This window comes from Hyperolius riggenbachi, chromosome 11, assembly GCF_040937935.1.
Source record: "Hyperolius riggenbachi isolate aHypRig1 chromosome 11, aHypRig1.pri, whole genome shotgun sequence".
In the NCBI taxonomy this organism is placed as follows: domain Eukaryota; kingdom Metazoa; phylum Chordata; class Amphibia; order Anura; family Hyperoliidae; genus Hyperolius; species Hyperolius riggenbachi.
Window position 1 is genome coordinate 133,890,761 of NC_090656.1, and position 19,406 is coordinate 133,910,166.

Genomic DNA, 19,406 nt, shown 5'->3' on the forward strand with positions numbered 1-19,406 from the left:
TCAAAATTTTGCTCAATAGAGCATTATGGGGCGAATCGAACTTCCGGGAAAGTTTGCCATTGGTAGGCGAACGCGAACCACCGAAGTTCGCCTGGAACCGTTCGCCGGCGAACCGTTCGGGACATCTCTACTTCCAATACATGTGGCTCAAACAACAATAGCAGCATCATGTCACTCATACAACAACTGCAGTCATCATGCCCTCCCCTGCCACCCACCCACCTCCATATAGCAAGTGCAGTCATAATGTTCCTCTTTACCAAATGCTGCTATCATGTCCCTCCAAACAACAAATCCAACCATAAGGTTCTCCCCATAAAAAGTGCATCCATCTTCTTCCTCAATAAAAAGTACAGTCATACCATCCTCCCATATAACAAGTTAAACCCTCCTCATTAAAGGACCTCTGTTGCGAAAATCTTAAAATTTAAAATATATGTAAACACATACAAATAAGACGCACATTTCTTGCAGAGTAAAATGAGCCATAAATTACTATTCTCCTATGTTGCTGTCACTTACAGTAGGTAGTAGAAATCTGACAGAACCGACGCGTTTTGGGCTAGTCCAGCTCTCCATAGGGGATTCTCAGCATGGCTTTTATTCTTTCCAGAAACCGCAAACCTTCATGCCACAGCTCGCATTGATGTGCAATCCTGAATGAGCTGCACTTCCTGAGCCACTTGCAGTGTTGGACTGGGAGGTGGAAAAACTGAGGAAATCCACCTGCTGGCCAAGCAGCAGTAACCCTGTGTTATCACTCCCAATAGAAACCTGCAGCAAGTCTTCACTGTGAGCAGCAACACCTGATTACTGCTGCTTAGCCAGCAAGTGGATTTCCTCAGCTTTACCACCTCCCAGTCCAACACTGGCCACTTGTGTGGGTGGTAAACTCCGTCCCACTAGAGTGAAAGCCCTGCCAGCATTCAAAAGTGACCAAAACATAAACCAGAAAGCATAAGAACTAAGATGTGGTCTGTGGTCACCACCTAAAGAACCACTCCTGTATTGGGAATGTCTTGCTAATTTCCTATAATTTCCACCTCTTGTCTATTGCATTTGCACAACATGTGAAATTGATTGTCAATCAGTGTTGCCATCTAAGTGCACAGTTTGATTTCACAGAAGTGTGATTGACTTGTTGACTTGGAGTTACATTGTGTTGATTAAGTGTTCCCTTTATTTTTTGTAGTGTGTGTGTGTGTATGTATGTGTGCATATTGTATGTATGTATGTATATATATATATATATATATATATATATATATATATATATATATATATATATATATACATATATATACAGTGGCTTGCAAAAGTATTCGGCCCCCTGCAGTTCTCCACATTTTGTCACATCACTGCCGCAAACATGAATCAATTGTATTGGAATTTTACGTGAAAGACCAATTCAAAGTGCTGTACAGGTGAGAAGTGGAATGAAAATCATACATGATTCCAAACATTTTTTACAAATCAATAACTGCAAAGTGGGGTGTGCGTAATTTTTCAGCCCCCTTTGGTCTGAGTGTAGTCATTTGTCCATAGACATTGCCTGATGAGTGCTAATGACTAAATAGAGTGATCCTGTGTGTAATCTAATGACAGTACAAATACAGCTGCTCTGTGATGGACTCAGAGGTTGTCTAAGAGAATATTGGGAGCAACAACACCATGAAGTCCAAAGAACACACCAGACAGGTCAGGGATAAAGTTATTGAGACATTTAAAGCAAGCTTAGGCTACAAAAAGATTTCCAAAGCCTTGAACATCCCACGGAGCACTGTTCAAGCGATCATTCAGAAATGGAAGGAGTATGGCACAAGTGTAAACCTACCAAGACAAGGCCCTCCACCTAAACTCACAGGCCGAACAAGGAGAGCGCTGATCAGAAATGCAGTCAAGAGGCCCATGGTGACTCTGGATGAGTAGCAGAGATCTACAGCTCAGGTGGGGGAATCTTTCCATAGGTCAACTATTAGTCGTGCACTGCACAAAGTTGGCCTTTATGGAAGAGTGGCAAGAAGAAATCCATTGTTAACAGAAAAGCATAAGAAGTCCTGTTTGCAGTTTGCCACAAGCCATGTGGGGACACAGCAAACATGTGGAAGAAGGTGCTCTGGTCAGATGAGAACAAAGTGGAACTTTTTGGCCAAAATGCAAAACGCTATGTGTGGCAGAAAACTAACACTGCACATCACTCTGAACACACCATCCCCACTGTCAAATATGGTGGTGGCAGCATCATGCTAGGGGGGTGCATATCTTCAGCAGGGACAGGGAAGCTGGCCAGAGTTGATGGGAAGATGGATGGAGCCAAATACAGGGCAAACTTGGAAGAAAACCTCTTGGTGACTGCAAAAGACTTGAGACTGGGGCGGAGGTTCACCTTCCTACATGACAACAACCATAAACATAAAGCCAGGGCAACAATGGAATGGTTTAAAACAAAACATATCCATGTGTTAGAATGGCCCAGTCAAAGTCCAGATCTAAATCCAATCGAGAATCTGTGGCAAGAGCTGAAAACTGCTGTTCACAAATGCTGTCCATCTAATCTGACTGAGCTGAAGCTGTTTTGCAAAGAAGAATGGGCAAGGATTTCAGTCTCTAGATGTGCAAAGCTGGTAAAGACATACCCTAAAAGACTGGCAGCTGTAATTGCAGCAACAGGTGGTTCTACAAAGTATTGACTCAGGGGGCCGAATAATTACGCACACCCCACTTTGTAGTTATTTATTTGTAAAAAATGTTTGCAATGATGTATGATTTTTGTTCCACTTCTCATGTGTACACCACTTTGTATTGGTCTTTCACATGGAATTCCAATAAAATTGATTCATGTTTGTGGCAGTAATGTGACAAAATGCGGAAAACTTCAAGGGGGCTGAATACTTTTGCAACCCACTGTATACACACACACACCATATTTCTCTATCTGTAATGTACCGGTACTTCTTGGTTGAGCAATACAATTTTGTCTAGGCTGCTCATTACAGATTTTCTATGACATACACACTGCATTCAGTGAAAAGAAATAAAACCACAGATCAACTCTGTACTAAATTTCACTTAAAATTCACCTCAAGGTTTGTGGGTTAATTCGTTGCTGCCCACTATTTGTACTTACTGTTTCTGTTTGGCTAAGGTCAGATTATCACATGCTATCACCATATTTGTTATAGTGTTGGAATGGATGCCAGTCAAAGGTCGCACAATGGCTGGAACTTTCATCGGTTATGTTTTCACCTCTGGTCAGATGGTGCTCGCTGGGCTAGCATATGCTATTCGAGACTGGCGATGGCTTCAGTTTTCCGTTACTGCACCTTTCTACTTTTTCTTCATATATTCATGGTAGGTATTGAACAAATGTTATGAAGTTTTTATATATTTACAAAGTTATCTTGCTTAAATGAAAGCCATCAAGTGTCTATCAAGTTCAACAATGTGTGCATCAGTGTACCTTAAAGGAGTTATCAGCCAAATTAGAAGAAATGAGCTTTACTCACCTGGGGCTTTGTACAGCGCCTTGCAGCCGACTGTCCCACTCCGACCGCTCCGCTCTGCGCTGCTGTCCTGGTCTCCATGCACGGTTCGGAGGCCGCCCCCAAGGTCGTCCACACTGCGCCTGTGCGAACCTCCGCTGTCAATCAAGCCCATGTTGTACGCGGCTTACTGCGCAGGCGCAGAGCTACAGCCGGCTGCAAGGGGCTGGAGAAAGCCCCAGGTGAGTAAAGCTCATTTCTTCTAATTTGACTGATAACTCCTTTAATCAAAAGAAAGGGGAAGTTACAAGAGTACAGCTTATCTCCCTAAAGGTAGGCAGTAATAATACAATCTTTTTTGTCCAATCTTACCACTTCTATGTACTTAGAGGGACTACCTAAAATAGCCAGTCAAAGTATATTCACTCAGTTTACTCTTCTACTACATACATTTGGTAAGCTTGGACAACAAGAATTGTATCATTAGTGTACATCATAATTGGGTCAAGCATCAGCCAAAAAAATTATACCTGTTGTTACCCTTCAAAGTAAGGGCTGGTTCAGACGGACACTTGCGGAGCGTTTACCGCAAGCGTTTGGAACGTCGCAGTAAACGCTCCCTTTCAAGTGAATGGGAGCGTTTACACTGAGCTTTTGCGCGCGTTTGCACGATCGCGGCGTTCAGGTCCCGATTTTCGCAAGCGTTCGAGCTGCCCTTGGAAGCGACATGTAGCTTTCAGGGGGCGGCCAACCGCGACGACTAATGTCCCCCTAGGGGAACAAAAAACGCAACCGCATCGGAACGCGACGCGAAGGCTACTGAAAGCCTGACCGCGCAGCCACCGCAATGCCCCCAAACGCGACGCCACGCAGCATCTGAACCAGCCCTAAGGAAAGCACCCAAGTCCTTCTTGGAGGCAAATAAAGGATTCACCACAACAACTTGAGATACGTTATAACACATCTTACCAACTCTTACTGTGAAGAATCCCTTTCCTAACAGGTGGTGCGTACATGCAAAAAGGGCATCGGGAAAAAGGGCGTCTGTTGTAAACATTAATTTGAAATATCGTTTATAAAACAATTATTTTTTAATGCTTCGTTTAGAATAATGTTTTACAAAATTCAAATCATTGAATAATGTCTATGAAATGTTGTATTGGTAGAACACTATTCTCTGTAATTATAGACGGAAAATTACAATAACGTTTGTATATTCACAATGATGATTATAATTATTATGATTTAAAACGGATTTTACATAAATGATGTTTAAGTACTGTTTGTTATTTTTTTTATTTATGGTTTCATCAGATCAGGATTCAAAAACATATCTTTACATTTAATACTACTTTAAAGTTTCTAAACGATATTTTGTAACAATTTTTATTATAAAATTGATAAACCTTTAAAAAGTCATTATTACTAACATTTTACTACAACTAAACCTAACCCTATTCTCACACATAACCCTCCCTCTACCTATCCCTAACCCTTAGACCCTCCTGGTGGTGCCTAACCCTAAGACCCCCCTGGTAATGCCTATCCCTAAGATGCCCCTGGTGGTGCCTAACCCTAACACCCCCCCGGTGGTGCCCAACCCCAAGACCCCCTGGTGGTGCCTAACCCTAAATCTCCCCTATTGGTGCCTAACCCTAAGACCCCCCTGGTGGTGCCTAACCCTAAGACCCCCTGGTGGTGCCTAACCCTAAGACCCCCCTGGTGGTGCCTAACCCTAAGACCCCACTGGCAGTGCCTAACCTTAAACCTCCTCTGGTGGTGCCTAACCTTAACCACTTAAGCCCAACTGGACGAGATTTCTCGTCCAGTTGGGCTGCGCGCACTCCCGCGGGTCGCGCGCGCACCCGCGGGCCCCCCCCCGTGCGCGCCCCCGCTACTGGCCGCTAGCCCACCGATCAGTGAAAGGGATTATAAATCCCTTTCGCTGATCGGACCCCCCCGGAGAAAAGCCGACAGCGTCTCTTCAGACGCTGCGGCTTTTCTGAGCTCTGGTCTCCTTTCTTCTGCCTGGGAGCGAGATCGATCGCTCCCAGGACTTTTTGATTCTGGCCATCTTGTGGCCAAATAGCAAATTACACCCCAAAAATTTTTTTTTTAAGAATAAACCTATAAATATATTAAAAAAAACCCTGTTTACCTCCCACACCAAAAAATACCCACATACAAGTTTAAATTAAATAAAAAAAAAAAATTACAATAATAAAAAAAAAAAAAAAACATAAATAGTTACCTAAGGGTCTGAACTTTTTAAATATTCATGTCAAAGGAGTATATCAATATGATTTAATAAATTATGGGCTTCTAAACAGTGATGGACGCAAAACGGAAAAAATGCACCTTTATTTCCAAATAAAATATTGTCGCCATACATTGTGATAGGGACATAATTTTAACGGTGAAATACCCGGGGCATATGGGCAAATACAATACGTGAGTTTTAATTATGGAGGCATGTATTATTTTAAAACTATAATGGCTGAAAACTGAGAAATAATGAATTTTTTCCATTTTTTTCTTATTCTTCCTGTTAAAATGCATTTACAGTAAAGTGGCTCTTAGCAAAATATACCACCCACAGAACGCCTAATTGGTGGCGGAAAAAACAAGATATAGATCAATTAATTGTGATGAGTAGTGATAAAGTTATTGGCAAATGAATGGGGGGTGAAAGTTGCTCGGATGTAAAAAAATTTCAACCCTTCGGGCTTAAGTGGTTAAATCCTCCCTGGTGGTGCCAACCCCTAAATCCCCCCTTAGTGATCGCTTTATTGTGTGAATAACAATGTTTTACAACTAAAGACTGTAAAAAATATATTACAATGTACTTACTGATCGCTTGATTATATGCATAATAATGTTTTACAAAGAGTAAGTGATAACATTTTAAATAACATTTTCGTTAAATACGATAAATACAGGTAGTCCTCGGGTTACAAACGCCCGCTTAACGAACGCCCCGCCGATACGAACGCCCCAACGATTGCTCCGCCCCGTCGAACACGTCACTGCATGCACCGGATTGCGGCGATTTAAATGTTTTAAAGTACTATTACAGTGATCTAAAGACGCCATTTGTGTGTGGGGAGGTGAGCAGATACATACCGCACACCTCCCATGTCCTGGCGTCACCCTCTGCCTCTGCAAAACTCCTCCATGTCGCTAAACAGATCCGCGTCCTCTGACCCGGATACTGTTACTGCGCTGCGCGTGTGCAGTATGCCAGGTCACCTCCTGGCCTGCGTCAGAGGGCGCAGATCTGTTTAGCGACACGGAGGTGTTTTGCAGAGGCAGAGGGAGACGCCGTAAATGTACTTTAAAACATTTAAATCGGCGTGACGTCATTGACGGGGCGGAGCATTAGTCGGGGCGTTTCATACACTGTTTCGACTTAAGAACAGATTCAGGTTAAGAACGAGCCTACAGTCCCTATCTCGTTCGTTAACCGAGGACTACCTGTATGTTTAGTATGTTTGTAACTATTATTCATCAGATTTAGCTATTGCTCGGTTTATCAGATGGATAATAGTGTTTTATAAGTATTAAGTGTGAAAAACGATATATTATGATAAGTTGAAAATAATGATTTATGAAAAGTGTGTAAACGTTACTGTTCGCCAGCGAAGTTGGGAAACATTAATTATCACAGATGCAGTTTGAAAACATAAATTGTCACGGGCGCCCTTTTTTCCTGTTTGGCGCCAGTTAAACGATGTTTAATATGGGAGTCAATGGTGGCGCCCTTTTTGTACACCTGCCTCATGCGCCCAAATTTCCTGCTTCCCAGGTGGTAGCCTCCATGGTGGTAATGACGAGGCTGACTCGTGGTTAAAAACTTGCTACAAGTGGTATTGACGAGCTAGGTTCGCCTATGCTGAAAACAGGCCTACAAAGAGTTATAATGGTGTTTGTGCACCGCCTACTGCCAGTAGGCACATATTACAGGCAGCATTGCAAAAAAATTCAAGTTCTGTTTTATAATACCATACTGTATATTGTACAGAGAATGACACTTATTGCCACACTGGTCTGAACTCCTCCGGTACCGACTATAACGACCACGATGGCTAAGAGTTGTGCAGCAGACCAGAGTGTGTACAGTGGCCCAATGACGCTCCCTAAAGATCTGGCATGTCAGACCTTTAGCTATGCCTAAGCATGACCCAATGGCATTGTTCTTTGCACCTCCCCACCCGCTGGAAGCCGCAAAGTCAGATGCACTTGTCGTCCCTTCGCCCCACTGCGCATTGCAACAGAGGCGTCATCAGCCAAAGGTGACAATGCACTAACGACACTGTACAGAAGTATCATCAGCCTTTGCACACAATGCGTCTTTTGCTACGAAGGGGGAGAAACAATGAGCGTGTGTAATGGAGAAGTTTCTGGTGGTAGGAGCAGCAAGAACAATGCTATGGGCATTGCTAAAAATCGAACACGCCGGATCTTCATGCAGTTGTGCGCCTGATGTAGTCACTCTGGTCTGACCCTAATGACCACCCCGCCATGGCAGTCATTATGGTGAACCACTCAGAGTTCAGACCAGCGTGTGTATGGACCTTTAGGGCTGGTGCAGGCAGATGTCTCAATCACCTGACCAGAGTCTCGTCCAAATTATTTTCGCCAAGCATGCAGAAAAGCATTTTGTTGACTTTCAAGGGCCATTTCCAGCGATCGTCATTCTTAATCCTACAGGAGGACACAGGAGTGCGGCGCTAACAGACCCCAGAACGACCAGACCCTGCTGCTTCCAGACAGTGGAAAAAATAAAGATCAAAATGTTGTTTTGCATAAACGGCAGTAAATGACGTGCACGTGTGCGTGTGAACTGGCCCTTAGTTGTTGTAGCACACAAGAGAGATGTTTTAGGCAAACGTATGTCTTTTTTTCAACCCAAGTAACTATGTAACTATGTACGGTATTTATTTCTGCATCTGTAGATTTATTTCTCCATCCATATTTGAGGAGGATTTTTCTATTTGTGATTAGAAAGTTGAAATTTTAATTTAATTTTTTTAAATGATTTTGTTTTGAAACTTTTATTATACTCAAAATTGAAACTAGACCCTTGCTTGATGGATTTTAGTAAGTTGCAAGCAAAAAAATTCACGAAAATTAATTGAACCACTTTTTGCACAGAAATCCTGCAGAAATTGAGCGCTAAGGAGGTTAAAATCACATTTCCTCCATACACAGTTAATGACCTACTGATCTCTACAGACCTAGGGATAAAACAAATAATATTCCAGGCTTCTATAATGCCCTAGATGATCTGTAAATTGTCTCTTTCCAATCTCAATAAACCCAGTTTGTCTAACCTACCTTGGTAATGAAAATGTTAGATCTGCAGAGGCTGTTTCAACTGTTTGCATGCGTTTCCATGTGTTTGACTCATGGACTACTGAAACGAAGGCCAAACATCTGGCATATTTTAAAAAGTAATAAAGAGGTAGGCCTCCATATTCCTTCCACTACAGATGTCCTATTATAAACCTACTACCTTAGCATTAAGAAGAGATGGACACACACACACACACACACACACACACACACACACACACACACACACACATTACATGTACTGAGCAGCAAACTGTTTGTTTTTGAAACTAGATAGAAGTGGCTACGTAACATGATGCCTTTCTGTATTGCCTAAGGTTTCTTCAAGAGTCAGGCCGTTGGCTCATTTTAAATGGGAAGACAGACCAAGCACTTACTAACCTTCGCCGGGTAGCAAGAATGAATGGCTGCCATGAACAAGGATTAAAGTTAACAAAAGAGGTAAATCAGAGAGACGAAAGTGGATAATATATATCTTTGTTGTATTTACAATTCATATTATGTGTATATTGATATACAACCCAGATCCCTGTCAAATAAAATGTAGAGAGCCTTCCCACAAAGATAATAAGGCTGCATCTGGGCAACCATAACACCCTGCCCAACAACATAACAGCTGTCCTGTGTGCTTCAGCCCTCTACTGCCTTCTTCAGCCCTGGCTGATGTCCACACGTGTAATAACACCATAGCATGCTGCAGCTACAGATAATGCAGTAGAGATGGCCTGCAAACTTATTCACACGAACAACGCGCGTTCACGTCGAACCTTGAACACTTAGCGAGTTCAACCCGCCCCCATACCACATCATTGGGCTAAACTTTGACCCTCTACATCACAGTCAGCAGACACATGGCAGCCAATCAGGCTGCACTCCCTCCTGGAGCCCCCCTCCCCCTTATAAAAGGCAGCAACGTCAGCCATGTTCTCACTCTGTCTGCTGCCTGTAGTGAGAGAGAAGGGAGAGACATTGTTGAAGAGATAGGGAAAGCTTAGTTAGGTCTTGTTAGCTTGCTCCTTGCTGATATTTGTTGCTGAAAAGCACCACAAAACAGCTTTTTGAGAGCTAATGTTCTTGTGATGTGTTTTTTTTTGTATGGCCCACTGATACTGCATACACAGCCCTGTCTGTCGCAGCTGGCCCTTGCTAATTGCTATACTGTGCTAGGCCCAGCACATTCAGTGCATACCTTTTCACTGCACCTTTGTGACTGCAAATTGTATTATACCCCCAGCAGTCACTGCATACCTTTTCACTGCACCTGTGTGACTGCACATTGTATTATACCACCAACAGTCACTGCATACCTTTCACTGTACCTGTGTGACTGCACATTGTATTATACCACTAGCAGGCACTGCTTAACTTTTCACTGCACCTGCGTGACTGCACATTATACTATACCACCAGCAGTCACTGCATACCTTTTCACTGCACCTGTGTGACTGCACATTGTATTATACCACCAGCAGTCACTGCATACCTTTTCACTGCACCTATGTGACTGAACATTGTAGTATACCAGCAGCAGTCACTGCATACCTTTTCACTGCACCTGTGTGACTGCGCATTGTATTATACCACCAGCAGTCACTGCATACCTTTTCACTGCACCTGTGTGACTGCACATTGTATTATACCACCAGCAGTCACTGCATACCTTTCACTGCACCTGTGTGACTGCACATCGTGTTATACCACCAGCAGTCACTGCATACCTTTCAGTGCACCTGTGTGACTGCACATTGTATTATACCACCAGCAGTCACTGCATACCTTTCACTGCACCTGTGTGACTGCACATTGTATAATACCACTAGCAGTCTGTAACGAATGGTCTGTAACAAGATGTGCGCTGACACTGCGGAAATCCTCCACAATTGTTTAAATAACAGAACCCAGCTTTGGTGCAATGCACCTGTAGAGAGGAATTCCCACCGGCAGATGGAGCTGTGGAGTGCAGAGGAATAAACCCTCTGCACTGCCACAGATGTCAGTTGGAAATTGTACGAGGTGAAGCAATACAGGGCAAGATAGCCCCTAGAGAGAGAGCGTGAGCACAGAGACAGAATGTATGTATGTCTACCAATCTAGTCGCCACTTGGCGATAGTGAACACACAACAGCGAAGACCAAGTGGGAATGCAATCGCAAGAATGGCGATTGCTAATAGTGACACAAGACTGAGTAAAGACAGAGCATAGGAAGAATAAAGACAGAACCGATAACAAACTGTAACCCAACACAAAGGAGCAGACAGGACTAACTACACGCGGTCACTACACGTTAAGCGTAACAGTGAAAAAGCACGTGCACGGCACGGTCACCGCACGATAAGCGCAACAGCGACAAAGCGTACCAACCCTAACTAACCAATGAAACACAAAAACAAATAGAGAACGCAAATGCTTGCTAGTCGGTTACCTCACCGAGACAACAGCAAGCGTTTATTCCCGACAAGACAGACGGAAGGAGTAACCAGTAGCAACCGCAGCTCTGGCTACCCTCCTAGACAGAGTACAGAAGGAACCACTGCCTCTACTGCTAGGGCGGCTGCGATCCAGACAGACATATAGATGGAGCAACCAGTAGCAACCGCTGCTCTGGCTGCACTCCTAAGACAGAATACAGAGAGGAACCACCGCCTCTAACGCTAGGGCGAATGCGATCCAAACAGACAGAGCGATTTCCTGTCAGCCGTCGCTGGCAACAGAACAATCGCAACAGATAAGACAGAACAAGGCAATACAGGTAATAAACGACCTTACTATGCTAGAAGGAATGCTAGTGCACTCCCAAGGATAACTACTCTAAGATAATATTAGCAAACAATTTGCAGAGGGCTGAGACTTAAGGTAAGTCTAGCAGGACCAAACCTTTATGACCAGCAGGGAATTCTGGGAGGAAATAGTATTTATACTGCAAGCCTTCAAAGGAAGCAGCTAAGCAATTTGCATGACAAGTGGATGCAAATCCCTCACCAGAACAGCAACTCTGAAAGTTGCAGAGTGAAGACAGGTCTCCTTTCCAGGGACCTGCAGCATTCAGACCTGAAAAATGGTCAAGAAGCTGCCTGCCTGTGCAGACAGCAGAGCAGATCATTACAGTACCCCCCTCCCCCCTCTAGGGACGGCTTCCAGACGTTCCTCAAAACTGATATTTCCAACAAAACAGTCTGACTGAATACTCATGAAGGTCCGGGCAGCCCGACAAGGCCCAATTCCAGAGGCAATCCTCCCGAAACCGAATTCATCAGAAGCAGGACCCACCGAAACATGCCCATCAGTACTACAAGCCTCAGCGTAACACCCATCAGAACCGTGAGTGCCAGAGAAGATCCCATCAAAACTCTCCAAGCAATACCCACCACCTTCCAGGGACCATCCAAAAATACCAAACCTCCCACAATACCTATTTGAAGTGTCCCTATCAACACAGAAGACACTGTTGATCCCATCCAGGGTACCAAGAAAAATTTCTCCCAGGATCTTTCAGAACACTTTGAAGATCCGCAGAGATCCCAAGAGACCAGAATGCTCTTTAGGTTCACATGGAGAACTATCAAGAACCCCTATGGAACCTATGACAATTCCGGATTCAGGATTTCCAGGACAACCATCAAGATCAGGGCTTTCAGGGACCACTTCTGGGTATGCAGGCAGGCAGGCAATATCAGAACATGTCTCCACAGAGGAAGCATCTGAGCATGCTGGTAACCGAGACACACTTGGGCATTCTGGCTCACCGAGCGCATCTGGGTATACTAGTACAAGAGAACCTTCTGGACATGTCGAGGAACTGCAAACCTCAGAGTCAGTCACGACAAGACCAAAACCAGGACCGGGCAGAAAATCATCACGAGTTGTGGTCACAAGTACTGGTCTTTCAACAGAAGACTTGGACTCAGACTTAGAAGTCTCTGTGACTGTAATTGTATCTAACCAAAAGTCATCATTGACTACGCATGACTGAAGCTCCACAAGAGCTGCAAAAGTAGTCGGCATAACAGCAATGCCTACTGAAGTGGGCAATACCTCAGAAGGATCTGGGAGGTAAGAGGCATCTCCTAAAAGTACTGCACCCCTTGGGAGGAACTCAGAGACCTCCAGAACATCAAACAAAGCCTCAGGAGCATCATTTCCCAAGTTTTCTGACAAAGTAATCAAGGATTCTGAACTATCCATGTTACAGGGCAAAATATCAAATACATTCTCTGGACTAGGCCAAGATCCCTCAGAATCAAAGTCGCAAAACAAAAGCGCTGTCTCACCCTTCGACTCGGCTAACAATGTCGAATCCGAGGAGTCAGAACGCAAAATTTGCGAATCCAAGATCGCTTTTAGTTGTGAAACTGAGGCTTCTAAAGCGCAAGCCTGCGAAATCTGTGAACCAAATTGTAAGGTGTCCTGGACAGGAATATTGGAACAATTTTCATCTGGCAATGTGCTTTCACAGGTGTGAACAGAGTGAGGCATAGATTTATTTGCAGAAGAAGTTGCGACAACAACATGAGGAACTTTATTAGTCATATTAACATTACTCTTGAGGTTGCATAGTTTAGGAATTTTCCCCATAGCAGGATCATAGATGGAAGATCTTAAAGAATTACTGGGAGAAAAAGATCTGTTTTTAAATGACAAGGGATCCCACATATCTTTAACAAAACTGACACATTCATGTTGATCATAATCTGCAGGAACACCTGAGAAACAGGCATTAGATCGCACAGATTCAAGCTCCACACCAGCAGTTGCCATGGGAAACGCCTTCCAATCAATCTCGAACTCCTCAATCAAAGCCCCAATCTCCCATGGAGCAAATGGAGGCTCAAACAACCCTATATCAAGGTAACACTCATACGTGTTGGGATCAGGAAAATGCATAGATTTTCTTACTCCTTTAATATACTGTATAATTCTGCCTATCATAGGATCCACATATGCTTTTGCTTGGGGTAATAAAACCTGAGACTGAGAAGATTCTCTGGATTTATCACAATCAAGTGTGTTCCACACTTCAGATTTTACAGAAATAACTTCTTTATTTGTAGTTGCTATGGTCAACGGATTTTTCAGCTGGGAAGCTTTCCTAGACACAGGCTGAACAATTTCATTGTCAACATCTATAGGAAGTGTTTCACTCAGGTGTTTGCGTCTTTTAGACTTTTTCTTTTTAGCAGCTTTGAATGGCAAAATGCAGAGCAGATCATTACACAGTCACTGCATACCTTTCACTGCACCTGTGCGACTGCACATTGCATTATACCACCAGCAGTCACTGTATACCTTTTCACTACACCTGTGTGACTGCACATTGTATTATACCACCAGCAGTCACTGCATACCTTTTCACTGCACCTGTGTGACTGACCATTGTATACCACCAGCAGTCACTGCATACCTTTCACTGCACCTGTGTGACTGAACATTGTATGATACAGCAGTCAGTGCATACCTTTCACTGCATCTGTGTGACTGCACATTGTATTATACCAGCAGTCAGTGTATACCTTTCACTGCATCTGTGTGACTGCACATTGTATTAGTCCAGTCAGTGCATACCTTTCACTGCATCTGTTACTGAACATTGTATTTTTATTATACCAGTCAGTGCATACCTTTCACTGCATCTGTGTGCCTGCACATTATATTATACTAGCAGTCAGTACCTTTCACTGCATCTGTGTGCCTGCACATTATATTATACTAGCAGTCAGTACCTTTCACTGCATCTGTGTGCCTGCACATTGTATTATACCAGCAGTCAGTGTATACCTTTCACTGCATCTCTGTGACTGCACATTGTATTAGTCAAGTCAGTGCATAGCTTTCACTTCATCCCCCCCAATATGGACAAAACAAAGGGCAGAGGCAGCGGCAGAGCCAGAGGCAGGCCACCCGGCAGGTCTGTTCAAGGTTGTGCTGACGTGATTTCGTGCGGCCCTCAACCAAAGTACAGTGTTCAGAAGGCACGTGCCATCAACTCCCAAGATTGTCAGGACGTAGTTGACTATTTAACACAGAACACCTCATCCACTTAACTCTCAGCTGGCAGCCGCCACTGCTACTACTAGCACCACATCCGCTCCATTTGACACTTCGCAGGAGTTATTTGGTGAGGAATTAACTGATTCACAGCCATTATTGTTACAAGATGAAGGCGCTAAGCATGTTAGACTACCACCTCATATGTCTGAGTGAGGCGTCAGTATGGACGTAAGGTGTGAGGATGATGAAGTACCTGTTGTTGGTGCAATTTTGGAGGTGTCTGATACAAGAAAAGCTGTGGAGGATGATTATGATGATGATGATGATGATACTGCTATGGATGTCACGTGGGTTCTCAATAGAAAAGATGAACAGGGAGAGAGTCAGAGAGGAGTAGGAGGAGACGAGTTGCTGAAAGAAGCAGGCGGAGCTCGTCATCAGAAATAGCTTGTGACAGTGTCCAGCGGCATGTATCGCCACCTATGGACAGCCAGCCAACATGCCCTTCAAGGTCAGCTGCTGCCGCCACCACCAAAGTGCCATCATCCCAGGGCTCAGCAGTGTGGAATTTTTTTTGTGTGTCTGCCTCTGATCAGAGCAATGCCATTTGTACTCTCTGCCACCAAAAATTGAGTCGTGGAAAAACCAAGACCCACGTAGGGACAACTGCCTTACGAAGGCACATGATGAAAAAGCACAAACAGCAATGGGATGTCCACCTGAGGAAAAGCAGCACACAACCGCAAAGCCACCCTCCGCCTCCTCTACCTCCTTCAGGTGCAGCATCTTCAGCCGCTTTATCCCTTGCACCTTCACAGCCACCCTCCTCCACTCCGCCTCTCACCTTGAGCGGTTCCTGCTCCTCTTCCCACAGCAGCCAGGTGTCCGTTAAGGAAATCTTTGAGCGGAAGAAGCCAATGTCTGCCAGTCACCCCCTTGCCCGGTGTCTGACAGCTGGCTTGGCGGAACTGTTAGCTCATCAGCTGTTACCATACCAGCTGGTGGACTCTGAGGCCTTCCGAGAATTTGTGGCGATTGGGACACCGCAGTGGAAGAAACCAGGCCGCAATTATTTTTCTAAAAAGGCAATATCCAAACCGTACCGTGATGTTGAAAGGCAAGTGGTGTCATCTCTGGCACACAGCGTTGGGTCAAGGGTCCATCTGACCACGGATGCCTGGTCTGAAAAGCACGGTCAGGGCAGGTACATTACTTATACAGCACATTGGGTCAACCTGGTGACCGCTGGCAAGCAGGGAGTACGTGGCTGTGCAGCGGACCTAGTTTTGACACCTCCACGGCTTGCAGGCAGGCCTGCTGCCACCTCCTCTCCTTCTCCTCCTACTCCTCCTGCTACATCCTCTTCGCTGTCATCCTCCTCCTCCTAGGCTGAGTGGCAGTGCTACTCTACTAGTGCTGCAATCTCCTCTACAACTACACACCTCCAGCTCCCCAGGGCCTATGCTGCATGCCAGGTACGATGGTGTCAAAGCACAACAGAATAAAGGTGCCACTGACAGTAATCTACCTCCTCCTCCCATGTCCATGCAGGCAATTTCAGTTATGAATGAGGCTTGGATCCCAGAGGGCTACTGCCTGCCCCAAGACTAAGTCAGTCCCCACACAGCATCTCTGCCTGCAGGTCGCTTGACTGCCTTCTCCACACCACCAACAGGATCCAGGATGCCAGGTGAATTTCTGAATTTTACAATAACAATGACTTTTCTTGTGCGTGTACATGCCTAATATTTCTGGCTGCACTGCGGCTGCAACAACAAAACAAAAGGCATGTACATGTGTCAATTCCCCTTCGTGATCGTTACCTTGCCGCGGTGAAGGGGCTTGCGTATCACAATGAAGCAATGACCTACATGAGTGTGTTGGGGGGCACACCCAAGATAATAAGGTCGTTGCTTTTTTGTGGACAGACCAAATTTGATCAGCTGGACAGTCACTGTTGTTCTGTCATTGAGCTACCTCAGCCCGACCATATGGGCTGGAAAGCCGCCATAACCTGCATTCTTGTGCGTACCAGCACGGCCATCTGTTTGCGGTGCGTTACACAGTGAGTTTGGCCTGTCAGTGTGAAGCAGTACACTACTTACACTACCTGATCCATGTATACACACGCAAGATGTTTTCAAGCACTTTAGGCCTCCAATTTAGGAATGCAATGTGATTTCTGCCTTTTAGGGATTATAACCCTGCTCTGCGTCAAATCTGTAATTTTTCCCTGGGACTTTTGGCGTGTATCCCACTCCTCCATGTCCCCCTTCAGGTGTTAGACTCCTTGAAACATCTTTTCCATCACTTTTGTGGCCAGAAACAGTGTTTGTAGTTTTTCAAGTTTGCCTTCCCATTGCAGTTTATTGCGAACTTTCTCGCAAGTTGCGTTCACGGTTCGCGAACCAAAAATCGGAGGTTCGAGCCATCTCTATAATGCAGTTACGCTGGGACTAACCTGCTGACACTGCTACTAGAGAAGGTTCTTTCAAGGTGTGGAATCTAAGTAACCATGGGTATTCAACAAAGCATCCTGCAAGGGTCAGTGGACTTTGTTGCCTAGTGCCCAACAGGTAGCAGTCCTAGTATCACCCGCTAGTGAAAAGGAGAACAGGTAAAACCACAAAGCAGAGATAACCGACTGAGACAATATGTGAACAGAATCATAGTCCAGTGGCAAGCTGAGATATTGGCAGGTAGCTGGATTTGTACAATCCAGGAGCAGGCCAAGGGTCGTAGGCAGGAAGATAACTAGCATAGTCCAATAACAAGCAAGCAGTGGAAGACAATTCAAGGCAACAGGCTGTGGCTAAACCAGTGAATTAGATCAGGAAGGTCAGGCAAGGTAAATCACAATGGAGGTAATCAGAAATCATGCAGTTGGAAGCATGACACAAAGTCAGGCATAACCAAAAGAGCTGATAGAAGAACCATCATCACTGAGTACTGTCTAATGGGGCCCATACATGATACAGTAAAAACATTTGATTTTCCCATTTATTCGGGCCACAGAGCTCAAATTGAAAATAATCTTTTTTTGATCAAGAACAACAAATGATTATCCTGTTTTTTCAATAAAAATCTGATCTAACATGTTGCAAAAATCTTAATATTCGATCTGACAGATTAATCAAACTAAATTATCTAATTGAAAAAAATGAAAAAATTGTACCATGTATGGGCATTGGGCACCATCAGGGAGATTCTTACAGACAGAGACAAAATGTTTGAGCATACATTTTCCTGTGCTATGTGTGTGACTGTGCATGACTATTTGCTGAACTCCTTGCTTGTGCACGTCAAAAAACTGATGTCATGGTGTAGACATGTGCACATTATTATTATTATTTTTTATTATTTTTTATTTATATAGCACCAACATCTTCCGTAGCACTGTACATAGTACAAACAAATAATGGGGAACAAATATACATAAGAACTACAAGACACTGTACAGTCATGACATTGAATAGTAGAAATACAAATACATACATGTAATGATCGGTGTCAGTAAGCAGAGAGAATCTGATTATTAGTGATCTGCAGTATCACCAATAATGCAGATGTCTCCCGATTATTGATGATCTGCAGAATCACCAATAATGCAAGTGCGACTAACCTCTGGATACCGTAGCATAAAAAATGACAATCAACACTGTAAAATATACAAGATTGTGGAAATATCCACCACACGGTGATTCCTCAGAGGTGTGGTTACCTCTGAATGGGAACCCCGTGTGTGAGATCCTCGGCCTAGGTGAAGATTGGGATCTCAGCCCCTGGCAGTAATGGTCTGCTAGGGCAGGTGTCTCGGAGAGGCAAGCCTCAGAGATATCCCTCCAGTGGGAGACGTTCCACTGGGGAAAAGAGAAAGGTCAGACAAGCAAAGGTTTGGCAACAGAGGGACGGCAGCAGAACAAGAACAGAAGGCTGATTCAGAGTCCATTTAACAGGCAGGGTCGGCAACTAAGAATCAGATAGGCAAAGGTACAAAATCGAGAAGAGTAGAGAGTAGTCAGGTATAGCCAAAGTCAAAACACAGATAAATATGCAATACAATCCTAAACTGAGGTGTGACGTCCTTGATATCAACACCCGGGAACTGAGCTAAGGTCTGAGCGTTTACACCTAAGTATTCACGACAGCAGACAGTGAGCAAATGACATCTGTGGGCTTAAATGCTGAAGCCCAGTTCCACCAGCCCGCCCAGGGGGCTGGACCTGAAGTCAGCATGTGATTGGCTGCCTGAGGTCAGTTGATCGCCGGATCAGCTGACCCGTCTTCTCAAGGAATAAATATCCTGCCGCCTCGCGCGCGTGCGCATGACCCTCTGCCTCTGAACCTCAGAGAGGCCAGGTCCCCGGTCAGCGCACGCCCGCACACCGAAGTCCGCCGGCTGAGTAGCGGGACCCGCCGCCATACTATCAGCCGCGGCGGGGCCTGCCCTGCTCTGTGCCGGCGGCTCCGTATGAGATTCGGAAACCGCCGGCTGGGAAGCAGAGGCCGCCGCCATGCTGCCCTGCGCGGCGGCGGCTCCGCTATTCTTCACAATACATAGTTGATGTGTAGTTGGTACATGT

General features: G+C 44.7%; 1 protein-coding gene across 1 annotated transcript in view; it reads left to right on the forward strand.

Moving 5' to 3' along the window:
- Positions 1-19,406, forward strand: part of LOC137537882 (solute carrier family 22 member 20-like) — a 390,369-nt gene that overhangs the window by 302,465 nt on the left and 68,498 nt on the right. Inside the window, exons 8-9 of the mRNA XM_068259827.1 lie at positions 3,183-3,351; positions 9,155-9,278. Of these exons, the coding sequence (XP_068115928.1) occupies positions 3,183-3,351; positions 9,155-9,278 (293 nt within the window). The remainder of the gene's footprint in view (positions 1-3,182; positions 3,352-9,154; positions 9,279-19,406) is intronic.